General features: G+C 32.3%; 1 protein-coding gene across 1 annotated transcript; it reads right to left on the bottom strand.

Moving 5' to 3' along the window:
- Window positions 1–18,593: 18,593 nt before the first annotated feature.
- Window positions 18,594–26,879, bottom strand: eIF3j (eukaryotic translation initiation factor 3 subunit j). The gene is made up of 7 exons (XM_090110859.1): window positions 26,557–26,879; window positions 26,395–26,480; window positions 26,153–26,263; window positions 22,302–22,440; window positions 20,982–21,146; window positions 19,623–19,762; window positions 18,594–18,753 (listed from the first exon to the last, which is right to left on the bottom strand). Exons 1-7 carry the CDS (start codon window positions 26,570–26,572, stop codon window positions 18,691–18,693), a joined length of 720 nt encoding a protein of 239 aa, XP_089966985.1. The 5' UTR covers window positions 26,573–26,879; the 3' UTR covers window positions 18,594–18,690.
- Window positions 26,880–26,976: the final 97 nt, after the last annotated feature.

Below are 26,976 nucleotides of genomic sequence, written 5' to 3'. Positions count from 1 at the left end.
CGCTTCCCTAAAAAAAATATTTTAGATTCCGAATTAAAATTGGTTTATTCTTCCTTTCCAGTTTTAAACTTAGAACCTTTTCGATCAAACCAATATCTTGTGAATAAATGTACTAAATATTCCTTACATACAAAGTTGCGATCGTCCTCTCTATACAATATCAAATAAACTATATTACCCAATAAAATCAACATCAAACAGATAACTATTAGCAAAGTTTAACCTATTACGATATGTATGAAGTAATGGTCCCTTCAAGTGGAGTGTAGCGAGGTTAGCGTGGGTCAGGATTATGAAACTAAATTAGGCTAGATTTTATGTATAGATTTTAAACATCGACGTATACATGGAACTAAAGAATTGTTCATTTAAATCCACTACTAGCGGTCCGCCCCGGCTTCGCCCGTGGAGAGAAAACGTAAATATGTAACGTTTTCTCTACATAAAAACCATCCTCGTACTTCAAGGAATATAATAAAAAAAGAATTATCGAAATCGGTTCAGCCGTTCTCAAGTTATGCGCTTACCAACACATTTTGGGATTCATTTTTATATTATAGATTAGAATTGCAAAAATAATTACTATATACCTAGGAAATAAGCTGCTTCATCAACCTGCACTCGAGATAATTAGGTAGGTATAGTATAACTTAGTTTCTGAAATCGATTGCATAGTTTTAGAGTTGATTAGTACAAGACAGAATTTTTTTTATACTTAACTAATCGAAACATAAAAAACAATTGATGTTTGTAATTTGTTCGATTTGGACAATTTTGATGAGAAAATTTTTTTTTTACTTAGAAGCTCAAGAGGAAGTTCAGCGATGAATCTAGTCGACTAGTCATCACTTAAAATTTCTTCGTTATTAAAAAATACCTTTATTAGGGCACTTATTAATATTACTTTATTATAGTAGTCATTATATTTTGCTCTAATGTTTCAGCTTTAATGTTTAGGTTATTTCACGCTACGCTTCAGAGATTGGGTCACATTACATCAAACTATGTAGGTACGTATGTGGACACTGATATCGGATGTCTCAGGTAGATTATCCAAGAATTCAATTTGCGACATTATTATTTCAATCTAGAATATCGTATCTATAACTAAAGCTTGATAATTTTATTAGCTTCTATGGAAGGTAAAGGTAATGTATTAATTAAACTTAATGCTTTTATTATTGAGTAATAAATCAGCATTTCAGATTAAAAACCCTAAATCAATTACTATCTATATAGGTACTATAATATTATAAAGAAGAAAGGTTTGTAATTATGTATGTATGGTTTTCACGCATAAACTACTGGACCGATTTCAAAAATTCTTTCGCCATTAGAAAGCTGCATCTTCACTGAGCAACATACTTAGGCTATATTTCATTTTCAAAAAAATTAGAGATCCTTACCAAAAATGCAATAATGTAACCCAAGGTGTAAAAAATTCTGTCATCGGGTGCGCTGCGGAATCTATTCCTTGAAGTACGAGGATGGTTCTTATGAAAAAAAATCGTAAACATGTAGGTACAACGGGCGAAGCCGGGGCGGACCGCTAGTAAATAATAAAGATAAGGATACCTACGGAAATCTAACATGAACTCATTAAAAACTCGGAATCATTACACTTCTTTCTCCTAATATTAAAAGAGACTAATCACAAAGTAATGTTCCAAAATATAACACGAATTAATCGCAAACACTTTATCCTACAGACATAATCAAATGTAATCCACTTATTCGATAGCTTTAGAGCGGATTCAATCATTTCGTGACTCAGTCTACTATGATCTTATAAGGGCTGCCAACATTTTATTTTAATTACAAGAAAAGAAGTCTGAAAAAGAAATATACTGAAAAGAATTTGTCACTTTCTAAAGGAATGTTTTTAGTGCAGTTTATTTATTAGTGTATGCTTAGCTTTAGGCATTTCATATGGTAAAAAGTACCAATTCTTTATTTTATTGCTGTTCAACAAAATACTATGTGTATGATGTTATAATATTGTTGCTAATTGTAACCCTTCATCATATCGGTCTTTCATTGGCCACTTTCAATGACGGGGTTGCTGGTATTCATCACCATCATCATTATTAGCCCATATAAGTTCCAACTGCTGGGACACAGACTTCATATGAAGGCAAATCCACCACGCTGGCCAAGTATTATTAGAAGATAACTGTTAGTTGGTAACCCTAGAGCTTGCCTAGAGCGTGATTCCGATATAGCACTCAGATTCGATGCGGTCATGTTGAAATTATGACCAGTCCTTTAACTTTTAAATCCTTGTCTAACGAATTCGAAAGGGAAGATGTGAATATGTTAGGCAATTAATTGAAAACCATTTGAGAGTCGTTTCAAAACACGTGGTTTTGAAATGTCTCGTAAGCGTGTTATAGAAATACGATGAAAATGATCTCTTGTATTTGGAAATATCTTATCTTATACATCTATTTTTAAGTTTAACTTACAAGTTACAACTTGCCTAATATTATCACATACATCGGAAAGGATTTCTTAAAAAACTTCCCTAAAACTTACTACCATAAATGAAGTAAAGAGAAGCAGAAGGGAGTTTAGTTATATCACTATGACTACATAGTATAAAACAAAGTCGCTTTCTCTGTCCCTATGTCCCTTTGTACGCTTAAATCTTTGAAACCACGCAACGGATTTTGATGCGGTTTTTATTAATAGATAGATATATTCAAGAGGAAGGTTTATATGTATAATAACATCCATTAAATAGTGGAGAAGTACTGTTATTTTTGAGGTTTCTAATGTGATGTCGTAAATAGTTACATTTTTTCCGCTTACATTGCAAACGCATGCTGAACCCTACGAGTTTTATCAAAATATTGTACTAAGTATTATACACATTGAAAAGTTCTACAGAAAAGTCCGCGATGGTATATGTCTATCTCTTATGGATAACCCACAATAACTTTTTGAAGTGAAAACTTCTTTAGCGGCGTTGGGTATAAAATCTTAAACTCGCGTCAGGACACGTCGCCTGATCGAAAAAGCGTAAGACGGATTTTTTTTAGCCCTTATATTCCATGCGTAAGGATACCATTCCAAAATATCAAACATGCTGAACGTTAATAATCAAGTTTTCATTTCTGCCGGCACTCCCGGAGTGCAACCCGTCTTTTTGTTTTTTAGAAGGGGGTGTATGTAGTGTGTGTTATTATTCGCAGTAATCGAATATCGTAAATTCAGCAGTTTGTGGCGCGGCGAATGGCGAACTCCTGCGAGAGCCAGTCGCCTGCCACTCGCCTATCTAAGTGTAATAAAGTATAAATTTATGAATGTATTAAAGTAGTTCAGCATATCCGGTATTTAATTTGAAGACCCCAGCCTCTGTCCACTAAATATCAATCGATCAATCGATCGATCGATCAATCAATCAATCAATCGATCAATCAATCAATAATCGATCAATCAATAATCGGTCAATCAATAATCGATCAATCAATAATCGATCAATCGATCAATCAATAATCGATCGATCGATCAATCAATCAATCAATAATCATTCAATCAATCAATCGATCAATCAATCGATCAATCATTCGATCAATCAATAATCGATCAATCAATAATCGATCAAATGAAATGAAATGAAATGAAATGAAATGATTTATTTTGCAAGAAATGTGGTAGATTTACAGATGTTGCATAATTCATTGTTCAGCACAAATCGCCAATTGATTGGCATGCAAAAATTAACAAGAGAATGTCAATGTCTTACTACATAAATATCATTTTTATAATAATTATACATATTATGTCAACTATTATGTACCCTTTTTCACTTACAATTATTATATAATATTTATGTCAATTATTACGCTTTTTACTATTAAAATATGTCAATTACTACAAATACAATTTAATTTATATAAATAAGCAATTACAAAATTATAATATTATGTCATATTTTGATTTTTGAAAAAATTCTTTTAAGTCATAAAAACATTTTTCAATTAGCCAGGCTTTTAAACGCTTTTTAAAAATATTAAATGGCAATTCCCTCAAAGATTTGGGAATTTCATTGAATATATTATTTATACACATAACAGACGCATTTTTTTGGTGTAAGGCCGTACGGCATTTAGGCATCAGCAGCCTTGTAGGGTCTCTATTGCCAAGTTGATATCCCTCTTTTGCAGATCTAAACAAATCCTTATGTTTCTTAGCAAACATACAAGATTCCAGGATGTACAAACTAGTTAATGTTAATAGTTTGCATTTTTTGAAGAGTGGTCGGCAAGAGTCCATTGGGGACGCATTACAGAGAGCCCTAACACATTTCTTTTGTCCAATAAAGACACTCTTTACATTCGTTGAGTTTCCCCAAAACAGTATACCATACCTTAGCACAGAAGCAACGTAAGCATGATATGCTGTCAGGGCAGCTTCATACGAAATTGTTTTTCTTAGTTTTCTTAGGGCAAATACGAACTGGTTAATTTTAGAACAGATAAATTCACATTGTAATTTCCAGTTTATATGCTCGTCAATTTGTACCCCGAGAAACTTTGTACTATCTACTTGCTCTATTTGTTTGCCATTGTATTCTAGATTTATGCTAATTTTATTTGTCTGATAATTAGTAAATTGAATAAATTTTGTTTTCGTCATATTGGGTGTCAAATCATTACTCTCAAGCCATGTCATAATAGAATTTAATGTATTATTCAAAGTTAAGTAAAGAATCGATCGATCGATCAATCAATCAATCAATCAATAATCGATCAATCAATAATCGATCAATAAATAATCGATCAATCAATAATCGATCAATCAATAATCGATCAATCAATAATTGATCAATCGATCAATCGATATATCGATCGATCAATTGATCAATCGATCGATCGATCAATCAATCAATCAATCGATCAATCATTCAATCAATCAATCAATCGATCGATAATCGATCGACCGTTTGATTGACCGATTATTGATTAATTGATCGATAGATATATCGATTGATCGATTATTGATTGATCGATTATTGATTGATTGATTGATTGATCGATCGATCGATTGATCAATTATTGATAGATCGATTATTGATTGATCGATCGATCCATATATCGATTGATCGATTGATCAATTATTGATTGATCGATTATTGATTGATCGATTATTGATTGATCGATTATTGATTGATCGATTATTGATTGATCGATTATTGATTGATCGATTATTGATTGATCGAATGATTGATCGATTGATTGATAGATTGATTGATTGAATGATTATTGATTGATTGATTGATCGATCGATCGATCGATTATTGATTGATCGATTGATCGATTATTGATTGATCGATTATTGATTGACCGATTATTGATTGATTGATCGATCGATATATCGATTGATCGATTATTGATTGATCGATTATTGATTGATCGAATGATTGATTGAATGATCGATTGATCGATCGATCGATCGATTGATCAATTGATCGATCGATATATCGATTGATCAATTATCGATTGATCAATTGATCGATCGATAAATCGATTGATCGATTATTGATTGATCGATTATTGATTGACCGATTATTGATTGATCAATTATTGATTGATATATATATGGGTGATTATACAAAAATGGGGTAACTTTTGAGGATATTTTGTTTACTATATTTTTTATATCAGATTGTTACAAATTAGGGTGTATATGATAGCTAATCTAATGAATATATTGTTCCAAATCGGGCCAGCCAGTTTTTTAAGTAGATTGTGAGATATTTTAAATTTTCTGAAATTGGCCTCCGGGGGACTGACGAGGCTAACATGGTACTGATAAAAACACAATTTTGTAATATTCTTAAAGAAATTGAATGAAAATTACTACAAATCTCTCAGTTTTAATAATGGCACATGTCTTTTAAGTATTAAAATCACTTAGTTACGTTTAAAAATGATAATTAATAATATGTGATACTGGGAAAAAACAATGTCTCAAGTTTCAAAACAGCCTTCTGACATTTAACGCTACGTTAATATTCTTACTCTCTTACTTAACTTTTTCTACTTTGACTTAGTTTTACTTGATATTTCAAGTAATTCACAAACAAAAGAAACAAAAAAACGGCCAAGTGCGAGTTGGAGTCCTAAAAAACCTATTTTTTATTATGTTTGTAACTAAAAATTTACACTTTTAGCAATTTTTCCTTATCTGTGTTATAAAGACGTTGCTATTTACCAAGTAGAAGTAAACTATATAGCAGTTTATAGTAGACTGTATACACTGCAAGCATCCTGTGTGTTTTTTTATTCCCTTGCGAATATTTAATTTTGCGGAAATTTGCAGTATTAACGGATGTAGGTATCTTTTGATTGCGTTGCGTTATAAGTTTGATTTTTTTACAGCCCCAAGGGTTCTTAATCTTGAGTATCCAATATAAATTTCAGATTGATACCTCCACGCGTTCCAAAAAAAACGTCTTAACAGACAAACGTACAACAAAGTGATCCTATAAGGGTTCTGTTTTTTTCCTTTTGAGGTTCGTAGCCCTAAAAATCTACCAATATTTATGTTAAAAGTACTAATTATAGTAAAATTAAAAACCAAAGTCTCGAATGAAAGTCTCATCTGAGTTTTCATAAGAGCCCCTTGACATTTTTATAATGTTATTAAGTATATTAATTAACTTTTATGTTATTTTGAGGTAATTTTACTTCACAGTAATATACGTATACGTATTTATCTGATAAATATAAAAAGCTATGCCCTGAAAGCATCAAAATCAATAATTAAAATAAAATAAGATCTTTTTTAATAAAATTATTAGTAGTTTGTTTCAATAGCTCTTTTCTTTGCTACTCTTTCTTAAATGTTTTTTCCCTAGTCAAATTCAGGTTCTTTTAGCGTGGCGCATGATGTTTTAAACTGAAATATAAAATAGAAATGCTTATACCAATAGCAATCAAGATAAAAGTTCTCAAAAACGACAGAATCATCAGTACTATGGGGTCGAGTCAGTCCTCTGGCACGATATCTGACAAAGGACTGATGCCAGCGGATTGATGAAAAGGGACTTAATATGAGGTTATAATCACAAATTATGTTTTTTTGCCTAATTTCTAATATCAACAAACTATATTTTTACAAATCATAGTTAACCATTTATAAATGAAAAGTAAAATCGGATTAACAATAAAATAACGACTCACCATAGGACTGAAATGTTGACTGGCGCAGCAAGATTTTAGAGGACAAACACAACCCTAGCGCTGGTACAGTTATGACGGCCGTCAAAATATGCGGTGCACAAGTAACTTCATTACCAACATTAATACTTAGACAGGGATTTGACCTCGACTTGGTGATATTTAGCGAGAATTTCGAATTTAAAAAACACACAACGGACTGACTAGTGAAAACGATGACAAAGTTTAATTTTATTTTTTAAATAAAATGGAAAACATTGCGTTATGAAATTTGTAGTATATAATACTATGTACATCAAAGATTGTAGTGTTTTTGTAAGTTTTCTTAAATCGATGATAATGTTTAAACGATAGTCACTTGATTGTTGGTTTTCGGAGTTGTGACATGCCAAAGTACTGACATTTGAGGTATTAATTTATTTTTTTTATTCATTTGTATTTTAAATAAAGAAGTGAAATTGAGTGACCAAATAAAGGACGCTTCATTGTTTTAAAATAGATTGTTATTTGAATAAAATATAATAAGACTTTGTTTAAATTGGCTGATGACATCGAGTTACCCCATTTTTGTATAATCACCCATATATATATATACTATTTAATATTGTAAACAATATATATATATTATGTAAATATATTGTTTACAATATTAAATAGTGAATGGATATGAATGTGATTTTTGTGTATTATGTAATATTATGCTCATCTATCTATACTTTCTATAATAATATTATAAAGCTGAAGAGTGTGTTTGAACTACTTGTCCGATTTGAAAAAAATAGCCCATTTATCGAGGCTGCTATAGGCTATAGGCAGTAGGCTATATATACATATATAGCCTAAAGCGCGATGATATTATCATCGCGCTATAAGACCAACAGGAGCGGAGCCACGCGGGTGAAACCGCGGGGCACAGCTAGTTTGATAATAAATTGCTAAAAATATTTGTTAAAAAATACCGAACAGAAAGCTAGGTATAAAGATTGTATACAGCAATATTATAAAGCTAAGTATTATGACGTCTGGAGTGAATGTAAAAAGATGCAACTGTTAGGTAATAGTAGCTCAACAGTTACCACACACCTGCGATATCAAATAATGATTAGACTCTAAGTGTTAGAAGCATTAGAGTCAATAGAATTTAGTATTTGTATAACTTACAGGAAGTCAATAACAGAAAAAATAAAAATTACAAATCTTAGCCGGCGGCTCTCTACAGGATTTTTTTTACCAATATTGATAATATTTTTTATGAACTATAGATACGCTTTTATTGGTCGTAGGAAATGTACTAAACACAAATATAAAAATTCTATTTAAACTAGTCTTTCCTGAGATATTAAGCTCAAGTAAACAATCCAACAAAATTTAAAGCTTCATTAGTGCAAAGATATAGAGCTGCAACAAGTCCAAAAGCAACAATTAATATTTCTCATTTTAGAAATTAGTTACTAATCAAGTAAGACCACAGATAATAGTATTCTAATAGGTACTATAGGTACTAGGTAAAACTATTACCAAACCAAATTATTAATGATATGATGTTTTTTGTATTCTTTCGGATTTAAATGAACAAATATTAAAAATGACTGCTGACCCGCTGAATTTATTAACCTGTCTTGACTTTTCCATAATTTATCATTTTTTATTGTTTTGAAAATTGCATACGTTACACAATTTTCATTATGATCAGTAGTTAGTTTAGTGGTGACAAACAAATTGTTATGAAATCATTATCATTAAAATTCTCATGTCACAGTGTTGTTACAAAACTTATTCGAAACAGCTTGACTGATTTTTATGAAATTTGTGTACAGGCACGTCGGTCTTTTATTAATTAATTAAAGTATAAGTAAGTGATGTGTTCTGGCAAAACAACGTTTGGCGGGTTAGGTACTTTTTAGGGTTCCTATCTGTCTGTCAGTCTGTCTTTACGGTCGCTTTTTAGTTTAAGCTTATTTGTATGGAACCCGCACCTCGCACTTGACCAGTTTTCTATATCTGCATATTAATTTTTCGCTATTAAGATGTGTCTCTAGTAAAAAAAACATAAATCAGGAAAGGAAAAGTAGAATAATATGTTCAAACAAAACTGGCCTTTCCAAGATTGATAATATTTGATATTACAAGCGTGATGCGACTATAGTAGCGAAAGTATTAGGTATATGGTGTTTATTCTAGAGAAGCTTACAGAATTATAATTGTTTCGTTTATTTATCGTAGGTATATAAGAAGTATGGTAGAAGTTATGGTATCTAAAATACCTATTAAGTATAAAAAAATCAACCTATGATATTTTTATTACACACAAGATATGTGTGTGACGATTAAAACGACTCGATTATAAATAATTTTAAAAGCTTTTCGTAAAATGTGAACATACTGAAACAATTTTGCTCATGCATTTTTTATTTTGTAAATAATATAAATATTATGCCACATGTATGCCACACAATTTTTCCTATAAATCATAGCTCGAAATTATCAAAGTCACAAACCGCAGAACATGAAAACATATAAAGTGTTAGCTTTCGAATAAAACTCTTGTTTTATTATAATGGCGTCAATTTGTATATTCAGAATGGGCATAACAAGTCGGTCATTCAGATTCTTTCGCTGGACGCGAGCGGAATCGAAAGGCGGTGAAAGTTAGTCCTTGTGTTCCTATGAACTAGCGGTCATCGGCTTGCTGATGAACGGAAATATTTTGAGTAAGTATATGTCACTATGAGATAATACTTGAAATCTATGATCTATGCGCCTATAAATATACCTGTATAAAGAATAACTGTATTCGTTATTATACAGGTAGCTGAGCTTACCTTTTGAAAGCTCACTCTATCTCTTAAAAATCGAGCATCTAAATCTGTTGCGTAGTTATACAGATTTAAGCGGACATACAGACGACGGAAAGCTTTATTTTACACTATTTTATTTATTTTACGCATCAAAATCTGTTACGCAGTTGGAAAGATCCAAGCATAGGTACATATGGAAGACAGGCAGTGGAAGGCGACTTTATCCAATACTATGTAGTGATTAACCTTCCTCTTGAATCATCACAAAAGAAAAACCCACATCAAAATCCGTTGTGTAAAGATCCGTGTTTTAAGAAATAAGAATATTTGGAAATAGACAGATTGTCTGTTGTAGCGAGAGACAGAAAGATAGCGGAAAACGATTTTGTTTTATATTTAGGTATACTATGTAGAGTCGAAGCGTTAATAATGTTTGTTTTTTAAGAACGTGACATTTTCACAGATTAAGTACCTTTATTAAACATACGCTAGATGAGCAAGGAAATAGGAAAACATAAAAGCATCTACGTTGCATAACATAACATCATTGATAGCAACAGGATACTTGCAATAATGTTTGCAAGCATGTTTAATTTTGCCAATTTGTTTAGTTAAGTTCTCTTAGATAATTCTTTAAGTTGTGAAGATTAGAATGCCTGATTAGTGATGGATTATCCGTCAATGGTTCATACTGTTTCAATAACAAGCCTTAATAAGAAGTAGTGCTGAAATACAAAAGATTATCATTTGGAAATAACATGCGTTATTTTCTACAAAACCATATACAAAAACAGGTTGGCTCTTATTAGCACAAAGCTTTTGATGCAGTAAGCTGTGCATATGATAAGAAAAACGATTGCAATGCAGGTATGTAGCCGAAATATATGTTTTCTTTTATAAATAATTGGAAAAAAAAACAATTTATTTAATAAGGTACGAATAAAGTCGGATTGAACCTACAGCACATAAACATCATAATAATATGTTTTGTTCAATAGTTATTGACAGATTTGCCTAAGGGCTTAGTGATACGGCCGCCTCATTATACATAATTTATATCTTTTTTAATACATACATATTATGATTTTACCATTTACCAACTAAAGCGAAAGAATATTTACTTATTGGTTCAATTTACGGATCTGTGTTTAGTCCACATTCCAAGTTTGTATTGAGAAAAGATTTACAAAGTAAACTATGTTAAATTATATCTACTATCACGATCAGGAGCGAATCATTACAAAAATGTAGGAATTAAGAAAAAATATCAATTTTGTGGGGCAGATGAAGTTGTGCTGGCTAGTCATTCCTATTCTTAGAACTGTTGCATAGAACTACTGCATCTGGAGATAGATAGTAGGCTAGAGAGTGACATAGGCTTTACTGTGGTGAAACAACACTATCTCATGGCAATTTCCTTTGACAACAAGAATGAAGCTGGGATTATCTAGCATCTAGTATCTTTCTAATTGTTCTAACATTTTCATCTGAAAAGGAGACTTTCGCGTAGTGACCTGACCGCTTAATACGGGTCCGTGTTTTGACTCCTAATGATAGCATTCTACACTCCATAGAGACACTGTTAGAATTAGTTATCAGTAGAAGTGCCCTTGTTGTGAGAGTGTTGACTGTGTGTTTAATTGTTGCAATTATATTATATAGCTGTAGAGATATAAAAACAAACTGATCCTGAGATGTAAAATTGTGTTATGTTTTTGTTTTGCAAACACATTGCTGGCGAAAGATACTTAATGGTGTATGTTTAATCCACGACAGAACAAGATTTGTAAAAAAAAATCAAGTAAACTGTTAATTAGTAAATAAAAGAGCAAATTAAGTATTTTTTACTTCAATTTTTCATGGTTTATTTGATCTATAAAGATTTAAATACGTGTATGTACTTATGGTATGTTTGTCTCGTCCTACTGACGAAATAACTAATTCATTTGATAGAAGTTAACATAAATAATATGTAACATAGAACACAGGTATTCAATGACTTCATTTTGTCTCAAAAACAAAACTTGAATAAGTTTAAATAAAATAGGATGACGATTAATTGTATAATGCGTGTCGCAAGATTATAAACCACCTAAGCCTAGAATTACAAAATTACTGAACTCTATAATTATTATATAATATCAAAAGTATATTTTCTATTGTCTACAAACAATTTAATAACATCCGTATCAAGATAACTGGGCGATAACTCGTGAGGTAAGGAATGATTGCGTAAGCTCTCCCTTTCACGAAGCTTATCCACAATTTACTAGTTTTTAATATTCCTTTCTCTAGTAGTACAAACAGAATTAAGTTCTTCATGTACAGGACAATAAGCTTTGTCGGTGTATACCTACCTAGTGGTTAAATACCTGAATTATGATATAATTTTATATAGTAGTTAAATACAAGAATTATGATACCTATAGGTAACATGCTGAAACACGATTAAATAAATAAACATAGATTAATTAGTTTCCAGTGTTTCCAGTTTTCGAGTAGGTCATAACACCGTATTAACTATAACCACAGAAAAGTGGTTATATATATCATAATGTGCGAGGATGATAAGCGAGGAATGTGTTTGTAACAAGCGATAGGATTGGTTCTCTACAAAAACACCCCTCGCTACGCATCCTCGCACATCTCTAGTGGAAACGCAGCCTTAGACTTTATTATTTCGATGATGATTCAACTTATCGCCAAGTCAATTGTCAAACTTCTGTTTCTTGTACCTATAATATTATAATGGAAGAAAAAGCGATAAAGCTACCGCTAAGATAGGTACCTAAAGGGTAGATACCTATTATATTCGAAAATGGTTGATATTTTGTTTCGAACTTTTGTTTGAATAGAAAAGGCGTTTTATAACTTCCAGGAGTGACGCAATATCACAACTGTTAATGCTATTGTTGGTATAATGATATAAATTCACACGTGTCCGAGATCTGTATGAATTTGTACGGCTATAGCTCTTATTTCGTCACTTTACTGAGAGGTAATCCGGTGATTTTGTGTGTTTCCATTGTCTAATGATATTTGGATATTAACATTTAACTAATATAGCTTGAATAATATTATAGTATCTGTAAATATATAGTTTTTAGTCCTTAACTTTTCAGCGGAGAGAATAAGGATGATGATGATGATGATGGTGGCTACCTATTAGCCAATCTTAGGAATTATAAAAAGGCATTGAATGCACAATTGCACACATTACTTACAAAAATAAATTTAATGAGATCATTTTACACTAATAAAATATCCAATATTACATTTAGGTAACACTGAAATAAAAAAAAAAACAACAACAAGAGTCTATACTTAGTACAGGTACTTACCCATAGTAAGAAAAAGAGAAATCTAATCAAACAAAGATAAAAATCCTACTGTCCTCTAAAACCGGGCATTTTACAAGAACCATATTATTTATATAGTGTAATGGAAACACACATCGACACCCAGCATCAATCATTGGAGTCCGAAAGTAAGCTGTAATGCTATTGTTTGATTCAGAACGAAACTCGCTCACAGGGAGAGAAAATAACGTTTTTGTAGAGCGCCATTATTTATGTTTACGAAACATATTGGTTAAATCAGTAATTAGTAAATAATAAATTGTAGTTAAATATGTATACAATAATCTCCAATGATGGAATATAATATGTTCATTTAATTTAAATAGTATAAAAATTGAAAATATTACCACAGTAAGTATATTACTTACTTAGTTACCTATCTTACCATAGGTGTCTACTCTGCAAGATCTACTTAATAATAATTATTTTTTAATCTATACTAATATTATAAAGCTGAAGAGTTTGTTTGTTTGTTTGTTTGTTTGTTTGAACGCGCTAATCTCGGGAAGTACTGGTCCGATTTGAAAAATTCTTTCGGTGTTAGATAGCTCATTTATCGAGGAAGGCTATAGGCTATAAACCATCACGCTACGACCAACAGGGGAGGAGCCACGGGGGTGAAACCGCGCGGAGCGGCTAGTTTAACTATAATCGTCAAGGTGAGGTTTCCGTCCCAACTCCCACCGGACATAGCATGGACAGCTATTAATAATCCAATAAAGTATTATTATCAAAACATCGCCGAATTCTTACCTTGATAATTTTATTATTTGACCAAAGCAATATCATCTATTGTATCAGGTAACACGAAAACAATACAAACCTCTGTACATACGTTTTTATATTATTCTCCACTGGAATTTTCACACTATAATTTATGACCATTAAATATTACGTGGACGAAACAATTACACAATTAACTATAAAGCATCGGAAGTGTAACAATGACAGTCATTTCGACATGGTCGCGTAACCCGTGCATCATGATTTCCTTATTAACCAACTTCAAAAAAGGAGGAGGTTCTCATATTATGATCTCAAATTCGCGCTTTAGTCTGTCTGTGCTTTCCGCAAAGAGAAAAAAGTTTAACGTCTGTGTCATGTCCTATTAAAATTATGTAATTTGGTGAAAACGTGGGTAAAAATTATCAAGACTGATAGATCGGCAACTTGCAAATCATAAAAAACATGGCTAAGTACCTATAACTTGAGATTTAGACCTTCGGCTTTTTTTGAGAACAGTTAACTTTTAACCATCAAGATAAGAGTAGGTACCTAATCGAAAATCTAAGCCTTCACAAAACTTATACCTATCTCCTTTTTGAATCGAGATAAAAAAACCGGCCAAGTGCGAGTCGGGCTCGCGCACAAAGGGTTCCGTAGCAGCAAATATAATAAATTACAGTTAAATCAACCTATCTCAAAAACTATAAGAGATACTTTGATCAAACCAAAAATCGTTGAAAGAGTTAATTAGCATGCATCACCTCTATTTTTTTTAGAATTTTATACCCCGTAGTTATAAAAATAGAGGGGGGGGGACATACTTTTTACGACTTTGAGAGCTGATATCTCAAAAACCGTTCACTTTAAGAAAAATGTTTTTTAGAAAACTTTATATCATTTTAAAAGACCTTTCCATTGATACCCCACACGGGTATGTACATCGAAAAAAAAAATTTCATCCCTCAGTTACATGTATGGGGGGCCCCACCCCCAATTCTTTTTTTTACTATTTAGTGTCATATTTTTGTAGCGGTTCATACAACACATATTCCCATCAAATTTCATCACTGTAGTACTTATAGTTTTCGAGTAAATCGGCTGTGACAGACGGACAGACGGACAGACGGACAGACGGACATGACGAAACTATAAGGGTTCCGTTTTTGCCATTTTGGCTACGGAACCCTAAAAAAAGGAAAATATGAATATTGTTATGAATGTGATGTTTTTCAATTTAGATAGCGGAGATAGCGGTACTAAAGATGTCAATGATTTGAAAGTGATAGTTTAATACGAAACAAGTTGTATTACGCAATCACATCATTAGCCCAAATTATATATCTATGGTAAAAAATGTCACTACAATATTATATCGCCAAAATGTGGATGTTTTTTTATTGGACTTAATAGGTACCTACGCTTGTCTTTACTCTTTGTAAACTTATTCATTCATATACATAGTTAGTATATGTTAGTACATGATAATTATTTAGTAGGTTTTTGGAATGGTTCGTGAACGGTGAATCTCGAAACACATAATACATAATATTATAAATTATAATATATAGTAATTATGAACAGTTTTAAAAGCAATATGTCCGTCTATACTCTATCGGTTTCTTCGGAATCTACAAGAATCGCTAGGGGATAAAATAAGCATTAAAATATTAAATGTAGTAATTCGATCAGAATATTTATTTATCATTAATGCACTTCTTAGAACGCAGTATCTTAAACGAGCATAAAAGTGTTATGATCTAAAGATTAATGACCATTATGCAACTCGGCATTCATCAATTAAGATAATGCACAAATTATACGGAAGATTTCTCTTAATTGCTAATTCGTACAGGTGAACAGTCTACTTATTTAGTTGTTTTTTTACTTTTCATAATTTTTGACATTTCATTTAGCAACCTTACTAAAACAAATTTAATTTAAAGATAAGAGCGTATCTTTATAAAGGTACACAAATTATCGTGCCACGGGGTTTTGTAACCAAACTATACTGACTAGACAAGTTCTTTTTAGAATTAAAATCTATAAAAAGGGTTGTAAAAATAACTGTACTAGACTTTCGTGATTAATTATTGTAGTAGTAAGTAGGATTATACAATATGTAAACATTTTAGAGGTAGGTACTTATAGCAGAAAGCTCTGTAAAAAAATATATATTACGTAGGTATGTTGATTCGAAAGCGTTAGAACTAGATAATTAGGTATTTAGGTATGCAAAAGACAATCAAAAACTTTCATCCCCATAACCCATTCCATTTAAGTAGATATTTAATAAATTTTTCTATTTACGTCCAAATCGGTGTCTGTACATACTCTGTAGTTTAGTCGTACAAATAGGCAGACAGATCATCTGTTTAGTGATTTATTAGGTAATATTACTAGTAAGTACTTGAGATTTGAGTCAAATCTCAAGTACTAAAGTGACTTTGTCTAGAAAGGTACTTATAAGTGTATTTCGTAAGCACATCGCATGTAGTATAGTGATGTCAGCTGTTTCTAAATTCATTGCACCATTTCTGCAATCTGAGATCAATTCACATGATTCTGCTAATAAGAACTAGTAGGTACTATGTGTAGGTGTCAATATTCACTTTTAATGAATTTTGAAACTTATTTCTATTCATTGTAAGAATGTCAATAATGTTTGCATGTGGTTTTTCAAGGTTGTTATAGTGTTGTTGTTGATAATTTGAGACATTTTCGTGTGGGTTGATTTTTATGGCTGCAATGCTCAGTACTACTTATTTGGAAATGTTTTAGTAGCCGTGTATTATCATAAAAAATGAAGTTTTCTATATTTCATATTTATTTGTACATTGTTTGTTACAAAATGTTTTTTTTTTTATGTCAGAGCAAGCAAAGGAGCAGGTGGGCCACCTGATGTAAAGTGGTCACGTTACGTTTTATTGATCTTTATCTCCCTAAATAGAGCAAGTGTCATCAAAATCAGTTTAGAAGTTTAGCCTTTCGTTTCAAATTTATCTAATTTAAGTAGGTATTTAGTATTTACTATTTAGTTATTTTTACAATACTCCCGAGTGAATAAATGAAATTTTTAATAGTTTTAAAGTTAGTAGTAACTTTTAGTTAGTAGTGAATAATGAAATTAACATGTGTGGTTTCAACTTTGTTGGAGCGCAGAGCTTTAATTTTTATCAGTTGTCTATTGTTTTATCAATACATAACTATTATTTTCTTTACAATAACAAAACTACAAAATTACTTGGTAACAAATAAATTTCAAGATAGTTAATTGAATTTGTTTCAAAATATCTTTGTGACAGATTAAAAACAAAAAAATTTTAGTGCATGCTATGGGAAAAAATAACACAAAAAATTATCACAATAAAAAATTTATTATCTATATAACATAACATCGACTCGACAGTATATTACAAAATAATATGATATACATACGCAGCTATCCAATGAGCCAGAAAATTGAATTTTAATTTCTTTTTCACGCTAAAATATCTTGCTAAGCATAACTTAAAAAAAAATGTATTCTCGTTTTAACGTACATTATTCTATGAATATGGATTTTATTAAAATTCAATTTCCACTTATATTACCTTTTTACGCCTGCTCTATGACATTACATACATTTTTTTGTAAAAAGCTTATTTTAAATATCTATTTGTCTCGCTCTTGCATATGCAAAAACGTTTAGAGTGAAAGAGATAACAATAGGTTAATGACAGAATAATGAAGCAGTTAGATTTGCACATTTTATATTATGTTTAAATTAAGATTCGATATGGACAATTGAAATTTTTCACAGAGAAGGTATTATTTATCTATTGTCGCTATAACGACAAATAATATAAAATCAAAGTTAAGCAACGGTTAGCGCGGTCATTGATTGGATGGGTGGCCATATTTTTGTATTTGCTCTTTAGCTTTACGGAAGTCTTATTGTCACGAGACTCCCATGTCAATAACTAAATTCCAAAAAACTTAGGACTTATAACTTGACAGTGAGAGAAAAAACATTAGATTAAATAAATTAATGAATTAAATCGTAAAGTAGGCACGAATATAAAAGCACATACATACCGATCGTAATATATTATGTTATTATATATACTCTCTCAAGATATTAACACAAAATCGTATGTCTGTATCTGTAGCACTCGAAAACTTCATAAAACTAAGCAAATTAACAAAACATTTATACTTTTCTACCAAAATCCCCCGTTAAAAGTGAAATTAAATATATTTAACTCACAACTGCCACAGAAAAGTTCAACAAACATATGCGGACCAGCCAACTATATTTATTTGTATAAGTATAATTATATTTATTTGCATCAAGAAGCTTATATCTAATACACTGGAGATTGCACTATGACCATTAAATTGTAACAAGAAAATATGACGTTGAATGACGCCTGTATGTTTTTTTATCCCTTTCACACCTAGGTAGTTAGTTAGGTGTGAAAGGGATAAAAAAACATACAGGCGTCATTCAACGTCATATTTTCTTGTTACAAGTCATAGTGCAATCTCCAGTGTATTAGATATTATAAGCTTCTTGATTTGCATATAATTATGTATGTATGTTTGTCATAGAGCAGGCGTGAGTGTGTGTGTGAGAGATGATCACATGAAGTCGTCGAAATCGTCGTCAAAGTTGCCATACGCATCGTATTGGTTGAGATGGGCCTGGAATAGAAATGTTTTATTAATAACAAGCATTATTATTAACAACATAATAATATATTTATTATCATCTTTCTCAACACCTGTATATTATTATACTAGCAGTCCGCCCCGGCTTCGCCAGTGGTACCTACATGTTTAAACTATCCTATCTCTCAAGTTGGATCGAACTGCACATGGTGTGCGAATTTTATTATAATCGGTTAAGTGGTTTAGGAGTCCATTGAGGACAAACATTGTGGCACGAGATTTATATATATTAAGATTATACAACAAAGTCGCTGTCGCTGTCTGTCCGTCCCAATATATGGTAAAATCTTTAAAAATATGAAAAACTAGCTATAAAATATAACATAAAATACATTTATAACATATTCTTGTCTTAATTTTAATTAGTGTAATTCATTAAATCCTACTAATATTATAAACGCGAAATTTTGTGAGGATGGCTGTATGTTATTATTTCACGTGAAAACTACTGAAACGATTACAATGAAATTAAGTATGTAGTTAGCTGAAGACCAGAATAAGACATATTCTTTTAATCCCGGAAATCCCATAGGAACGGGAACAGTGCGGGTTTTTCTTTAAAGCCGCGGGCGGAAGTTTAATAGTTAGATCAATAAATAATCTTTCTTAATACAATTGTATAGGTGAAAGTTTGTAAGTATGGATGTTTGTTACTCTTTCACGTAAAAACTACTGAACCGATTACAATGAAATTTAGCACACATACTTATAGAGGGTAACTTGGATTAACACATAGGATAGGTTTTATCCCGGAAATCCCACGGGAACGGGAACTATGCGGGCTTTCCTTTGAAAACGCGGGCGAAGCCGCGGGCGGAAATCTAGTTATTAAATATACTCACATTATCTCCTTCAACTTTTAATTTCGCCTTGCCCTTGCCTTTGTTGGGCTTCTTTGACTTATCGTTCTTCTCAGCTTTCTGTTTCTCAATGTATAGATTGTCTACTGTCATTTTTATCCTTTTTATGTCTGCCGAGGCCACTGTAATGTGAATTATGCATTTTAATTAATATATTAATGCATTTTTTAAATTTATCTAGGTATATCGATAGACTTGATCCAAGGTTTAGAAATATGATGTTGATGTAAATCAAAAAGAGAAATTTAATTTTGTACAATCCAATTTCTTATATTTGGTTCTTATGTTATTTTATGCCAAGAAAAAAGCATACTAGAGAGAAGTAAACTCATTGTTTAACATTTAAGTCTACATTTAATTATTGCTGTATAAATTTGTGTATTTCTGTATGTCTCTGTGTGATTTCCAATGCGGGGAAAAAAATTAAAACTAGTTTTAATAATTAATTTTCCTGCATTGCTCCATTCCTATTGGCCTTAGCATGATGATTTTAACCTATAGCTTTTCTTGATGTGCTTTCTAACACTAAAAGATTTTATAAATGAATCAACCAAACATGCATGCAGCATAAAATAAAACCGGCCAAGTGCGAGTCGGGCTCGCGCACAAAGGGTTCCGTAGCAGCAAATATAATAAATTACAGTTAAATCAACCTATCTCAAAAACTATAAGAGATACTTTGATCAAACCAAAAATCGTTGAAAGAGTTAATTAGCATGCATCACCTCTATTTTTTTTAGAATTTTATACCCCGTAGTTATAAAAATAGAGGGGGGGGGACATACTTTTTACGACTTTGAGAGCTGATATCTCAAAAACCGTTCACTTTAAGAAAAATGTTTTTTAGAAAACTTTATATCATTTTAAAAGACCTTTCCATTGATACCCCACACGGGTATGTACATCGAAAAAAAAAATTTCATCCCTCAGTTACATGTATGGGGGGCCCCACCCCCAATTCTTTTTTTTACTATTTAGTGTCATATTTTTGTAGCGGTTCATACAACACATATTCCCATCAAATTTCATCACTGTAGTACTTATAGTTTCCGAGTAAATCGGCTGTGACAGACGGACAGACGGACAGACGGACATGACGAAACTATAAGGGTTCCGTTTTTGCCATTTTGGCTACGGAACCCTAAAAAAAGACGTGTGTCACTCGGGGACTGAAGCGGTAAAGCTATTGCATAGCATGCCTTCAAGCCACACCTCCGTGCCCATCGGAGTAGGGAGCGTGAGGTTTTTTCGTTACGGAATTTCTCGATTCGGTCCCCGCGCTCAAGGCCCGCGATAGAAGCTATGCAACAGCTTAAAAAAGAACAACAAAATAATACTAACTTTGAACAACAATATTCTTAACGAGGTCGTCCACAAAGGCCGGGAACTCGTCCTTCGCCTTGTAATAGTTGATCTTCTTGCAGAGCAGCTCGCAGAAGTCCGCAAACTCTGCTTTGTTTGTCGGGTGGAAGCTGTCCAACTTGCCACCGCCTACGTCTGATACGCCTGAAAGTTAAAAAATGTGGACAATTATTATATTTACTAGCTGTACTCCGCTCGTGTTGGTCTTAGCGTGATGATATATAGCCTTCCGCGATAAATGGGCTATCTAACACCGAAATAATTTTTGAAATCGGACCAGTAGTTCCCGAGATTAGCACGTTAAAACAAACGAACTCTTCAGCTTTATAGTATTAGTATAGATATGTTTAAGTGTCATAGTTATCAATCTCTATATATAAAAATGAATCCTAGTTTCCTGATTTGCGCTTAAATAAAAACAATTGAGTAATCGTAACGCTACTTGAACTTCACGGGTTTGGCAATTGGCGCAAAATTAATCATTTCTTTAATTCATGTATTACTCTGATGTACATTAGGACATAACTTTGTAATGTTATTGAGGGGTAACATTTTTTTTTGTTACCATTTAACTCAAATAATGCAACCAATTCATTTAGACTTTCCATTAGTAAGTAACATACAAATTTATTTACATACTAAACCAATTCTTAAAGTTTTTATAGAATACAAACTGACTTATTTACCAAGCCACACAGTTTACAGTAATAAATTACTACCAGTAACTAATAATATAACATACAAACCTATATGTATAAGCAATATATATACAGTGTAAACTCTATATAACGTCACTTAAGGGACCGTGCATTTTTCGACGTTATAGAGAGTGGTCGTTAAATGGAGAGAAAGGGAAAATTGCATGATTGGTCCCGAGACAGGAATATTATTTTGACATTGCCTATGAAACCATGTTATCATCGCTTGATCAAGGTCTTCATATTGAGGTTTCTTCAATTTTTTGGCAGACCGTCCATCTTCTTCGGCATGCAGAATTTTTTCTTTATTTTTCTACGACTGCATTTCTGAGAATCTTCGGTATGTCAGTAAAAAAGAATGTAAACAACTACATTTTCATTGATTTCGGCAACTTAGTCAGTACTTGCTAGTCCTAGTTCCTAGTTGTAATGTCTTATTGTGGTCGTTAATTAGAGTGAGCGTGATGCTATATGGAGTGTATTATTGTATAGACAACAATATAAACCAACCAAAGTCGAGAAATCTTGACGTTATACGGAGTTTGACGTTAAATGGAGTGTCGTTATATAGAGTTTACACTGTATATAAAAAAAAACCTACCAAATGTTTCCATAGCGAGCCGCAGATCAGACTCCTCCTGCAACCTCTGTCGGCGCAGCTTCTCGGCCAGCTTTTCTTCCGGCGTCATTTCTTCTTCCTTTTCGGCGGCCAAACGCTCCGCCTTCTCGCGCTCGAGACGCTGCAAACGTTACAAATTCAATGTTACTAAGGGCCAATTTTTCAATCTATACTAATATTATAAAGCTGAAGAGTTTGTTTGTTTGTTTGAACGCGCTAATCTCGGGAACTACTGGTCCGATTTGAAAAATTCTTTCGGTGTTAGATAGCCATTTATCGAGGAAGGTTATAGGCTATATATCATCACGCTACGACCAATAGGGGTGGAGCCACGGGGGTGAAACCGCGCGGAGCAGATAGAGATAAAACTTTTACGTCCAATAAAGTATTACACGATAATATTAAAATGTCACGTAAACTGTCAAATATGGGCAATAAGAATACGTTTTTAAAATGGTAGTTTTATACATTATTCGAAAAATAAGTTTTAACCAAGGATGGAAAAATCAGCCCTTAATTACTTATTGTTAACTACCACTTTAAGGGTTACTCGTGTTTGATACGCTTAAGTGTAGTTTGAGTGTTAACTACTTGGTTACTACTATTACTACTAAATGTTTATATGCTCGATTAAATATTGTCGAATTTTAAGCGCTTCGCCTTCTCGCGTTTAAGACGCTTAAAATGTTTCAATGTTAACTAACTATGAACTTGATTATTACTACTATGTACTAGATATTTAAGTAGTTTTAAGAGACGCTGCAAACATAGTTTGATTGTAGCTAACTACTTCTTCACTTCTGCTACTTGTTTAAGTAGATTTTGACTGGCTGGTTCTCTTGGTTGGTAGTGGCCCTGCCTTCCAAGCCAGAGGTCGTGGGTACGATCCCCACCCGGGGCAAATATTTGTGTGATGAACATAGATGTTTGCTCTGTGTCTGGGTGTTAATTATCTATATAAGTATTTATTTAAAATTATATAATATGTATGTTTATCAGCCATCTGGTTTCCATAACACAAGCGAAAGCTTAGTATGGGATCAGATCATGCCCTGTGTGAAAATTGTCTCGAAATATTTATTTTACATATTTGGTGTCCAAGTGCTTCCCCTTCTCGCGTTCGAGAAGCTGCAGATGTTTGAATGTTACTGACTATTTGTTTTCTTCTTTCTTACTCTTCAAATCTTTATATTTATAAAGCATTTGAATGCCATAAAACCAAAAATATCAAATTCAGAGTTTTATTTACCAACCTAATGTATTTTCTAATTAGTGATAGTTAGGTATATCAACGATATTTACATAACAAATTATCTATACTAATATTATAAAGCTGAAGAGTTTGTTTGTTTGTTTGTTTGAACGCACTAATCTCGGGAACTACTGGTCCGATTTGAAAAATTCTTTCGGTGTTAGATAGCCCATTTATCGAGGAAGGTTATAGGCTATATTTCATCACGCTACGGGCAACAGGAGTGGAGCCACGGGGGTGAAACCGCGCGGAGCAACTAGTCATTTATAAATAATAAACAATTTACAAATGAACATGACGTGTAAAGGTTGCTCGTTATTATTTAAGATTTGATTAAATAAGTGCTTTGATATTATAGGACAGACAAAATCATATGGTGGACCACAGTCTGCAGTTTACCAACTTACTAGATAAACATTTAGTAAACTGTAGGTTTCCATAATAATGATTAATTATTTATATTGTACTCATAACAGACTTATAGCATGCATGATGTGGATATAAATATTAGTTCTTAATTTTAAACCATATCTCTAGAAAGAAAAATCTATAATTTTATAAATAACTAGCAATGCCCTGCGGTTTCACCCGCATAGATAGCGATATCGTTACAGTGAAAAGTCTACTATAGGTCGGACTATGGGTTTAATTTTTAATCACATGAAAATCACCTTTACCCCGTCCCGCACTACGGCCTTTTTTTTTTGTTTTAGTGGGGAAATCTTTCATAGATGTGTTCCGTCAAGACGCATATTGGTAGAATTCCTCCGTGACCCCCGCACTACGGCCTGCTCGAACAGTATACCTACTATTTTCTGTAGATTGACACTTTTAAAAATTCGTTATATCTTTTGAATGGAATATCCAATTCTTTTCATTTAAAAAGTATTTTGCTGGTATTGAAACAGTCTATAATAAAACATCATTTAATGGGATAAGGATTAATATATGTGTATGGATAACATGGTTTGATTACTGTCGGCACTTCTATTTACTTTGAAAACGTAAAAAAGTTGTTGTAGTAACATAACTAATGAAGATGGACATATGGTATCGCGGACTTTCTTGTAGATATTGATCCATTCTATAATACCGTAGAAAATTTTTTTGTTCTATCTTCAATAGATTCCGCAGCGCACGCGCGATGACAGAAGTTTTATTGAGGATTTTTTTACACCTTGGGTTACATTATTGCATTTTTGGTAAGGATCTCTAATTTTTTTGAAAATGCAATATAGCCTATGTTGCTCAGTAAAGATGCAGCTTTCTAATGGTGAAAGAATTTTTGAAATCGGTCCAGTAGTTTATGCGTGAAAACCATACATACATACATACTTACAAACTTTTCCTCTTTATAATATTAGTATAGATGTGAAATTGAACTGTGTGTGTGTGATGGAAGTAAGTAATCACTACATAGTATAAAACAAAGTCGCTTTCTCTGTCCCTATGTCCATATGCTTAAATCTTTAAAACTATGCAATGGATTATGATGCGGTTTTTTTTAATAGATAGAGTGATTCAAGAGGAAGGTTTTAGTATATAATTTATTATGTTTTAGACAAAACGGGCGAAGCCGCGGGCGGAAAGCTAGTATAGGTATAAAATATTATGATTGATCCATTGAGTTGCACTTGTGTAATAATTATTGTTACATATTTTGATAAGAATATTATGCAAAAGGTGTGAAATACATGTAATAGTAATTAATTACAGAAAGTCATTAACATACAGTAAAAGTTCCTTATTCGCGCTTCCTTCATTCGCGGTTTCACTATTCGCGGATGGAAAAAATGCGACCTAAATCCTGTATTCGCGGACTAAAATTCATTATTCGCGGATCGAATCGGTACATCGGTACATACATATATGTAATAACCTAAATAAAAACCATTCGTTATCCTTAGTAAACGCTTGAACTACAACTACGAATTTATAATGTCGACTAAAAAAAAAAAAAGAAAAACGAGTAAAAAAGTGACAAGCCATTGCCTAAACCTGAAGATAATACCTAATTAAATGGTAATTAATAACTAAATAGGTTTGGTCAAAAACTTAAATTGAACTGGTTTCTTTATGTATTTGCTTTTTTATTTCGTCACCTAAGAACGTATTCCCTATAACCCCATACAAATTACCATTCTTTATTCACGGTTTCTCTATTCGCGGCACATTTACGGAACCTATTACCCGCGAATAAGGAACTTTTACTGTATTGAATTTATTTATTGAGAATTAATTTTAAAATGACCAAATATTTTCTTCAATTAAGCAGAGGAAAAAGTAATATAGGATTAATTAGGATGTGGAATAAAAATATGTACACTTTTAGTTCATATTTCGTAACAGCAGTATGTTTATCAATTACATATTAATGTGCTAGAACCTTCAATAGAACTTGTTTAAAAATGTTAGATAATGCTGAAGGCAAACACCTGCGTAAGTTTATGAATAAGGATTAAATTCCTAACATGAAATTTAATATCAGGTGCACCTTAAGCTATACTGACATTCAGATGTATTTAAGAAATGCTTATCACAAAACAAAAGGTCATTATTTACGATAAGGATCAATACATACCTCTTTTTCAGCTATTTTATCCTGGATTTTCTTTTTAGGCTTTGCGGCTGGTGGTGGCACGTCTTTTTTCTCCTCATCTTTTTTTTCTTCTTCCTCATCCTCCCAACTTTCCTATTAAAATAAGCTGACGTCAACACATACGCAATCAATTGAGGTTATGTGTAAAACTTTGAGAAATATAATTTGGCTCAGAATATAAATTCAATGCAAGTAAAGCACAATTTGGCAGCTCATTTCGTTACCTTGACGTTTTCTTCTTCGTCCTCACCCTCCCATCTATTGGAAGTTGCCAACGTGGTCGGAAGTTTGGGCTCAAAATTATCTGCGTCTGAAAAAAACATTATATTATACATAACACTTCCACTATAAATAATACGGTTACCCTAATATGAAATTATACGCACCCCACGATACGTCCATGATTACGGACTTTTTTAGCACCGCACTAATTTTGCTTGCTTTTCACGTGAAAGACAAAATCAGACAGGCAACTTGCGCCTCACTCACAAGATGTCTCCCGAATCGACTTGTTTCCTTGCGACAATAATTCTCAAGCGAATTTCGTCAAACGATCGAAAGTTTTCTGCAATGTACACGACCGGATTGAGAAACGACAGGAAAATGACATAATTTCGAATAATTCTCAACAGTGTTACTATCAATATTTTTTATCCAAAAATATGACTCCATCGCAAACGATAATTTCCGAATCACTAAAATTTTCAATATGGCGGTTTGACAGGACTGATCTATGACTTTCTGTGAATGTTACCTTACTAAAAAAACACATTATATAGGTAATATAGTTTTTGATTATTAAAAAA

This window comes from Colias eurytheme, chromosome 16, assembly GCF_061535395.1.
Source record: "Colias eurytheme isolate Ceu_HAF_F1 chromosome 16, ilColEury1 Martin Lab GWU primary, whole genome shotgun sequence".
Classification (NCBI taxonomy): Eukaryota; Metazoa; Arthropoda; class Insecta; order Lepidoptera; family Pieridae; genus Colias; species Colias eurytheme.
This window is presented reverse-complemented; position numbering and strand designations above follow the sequence as displayed.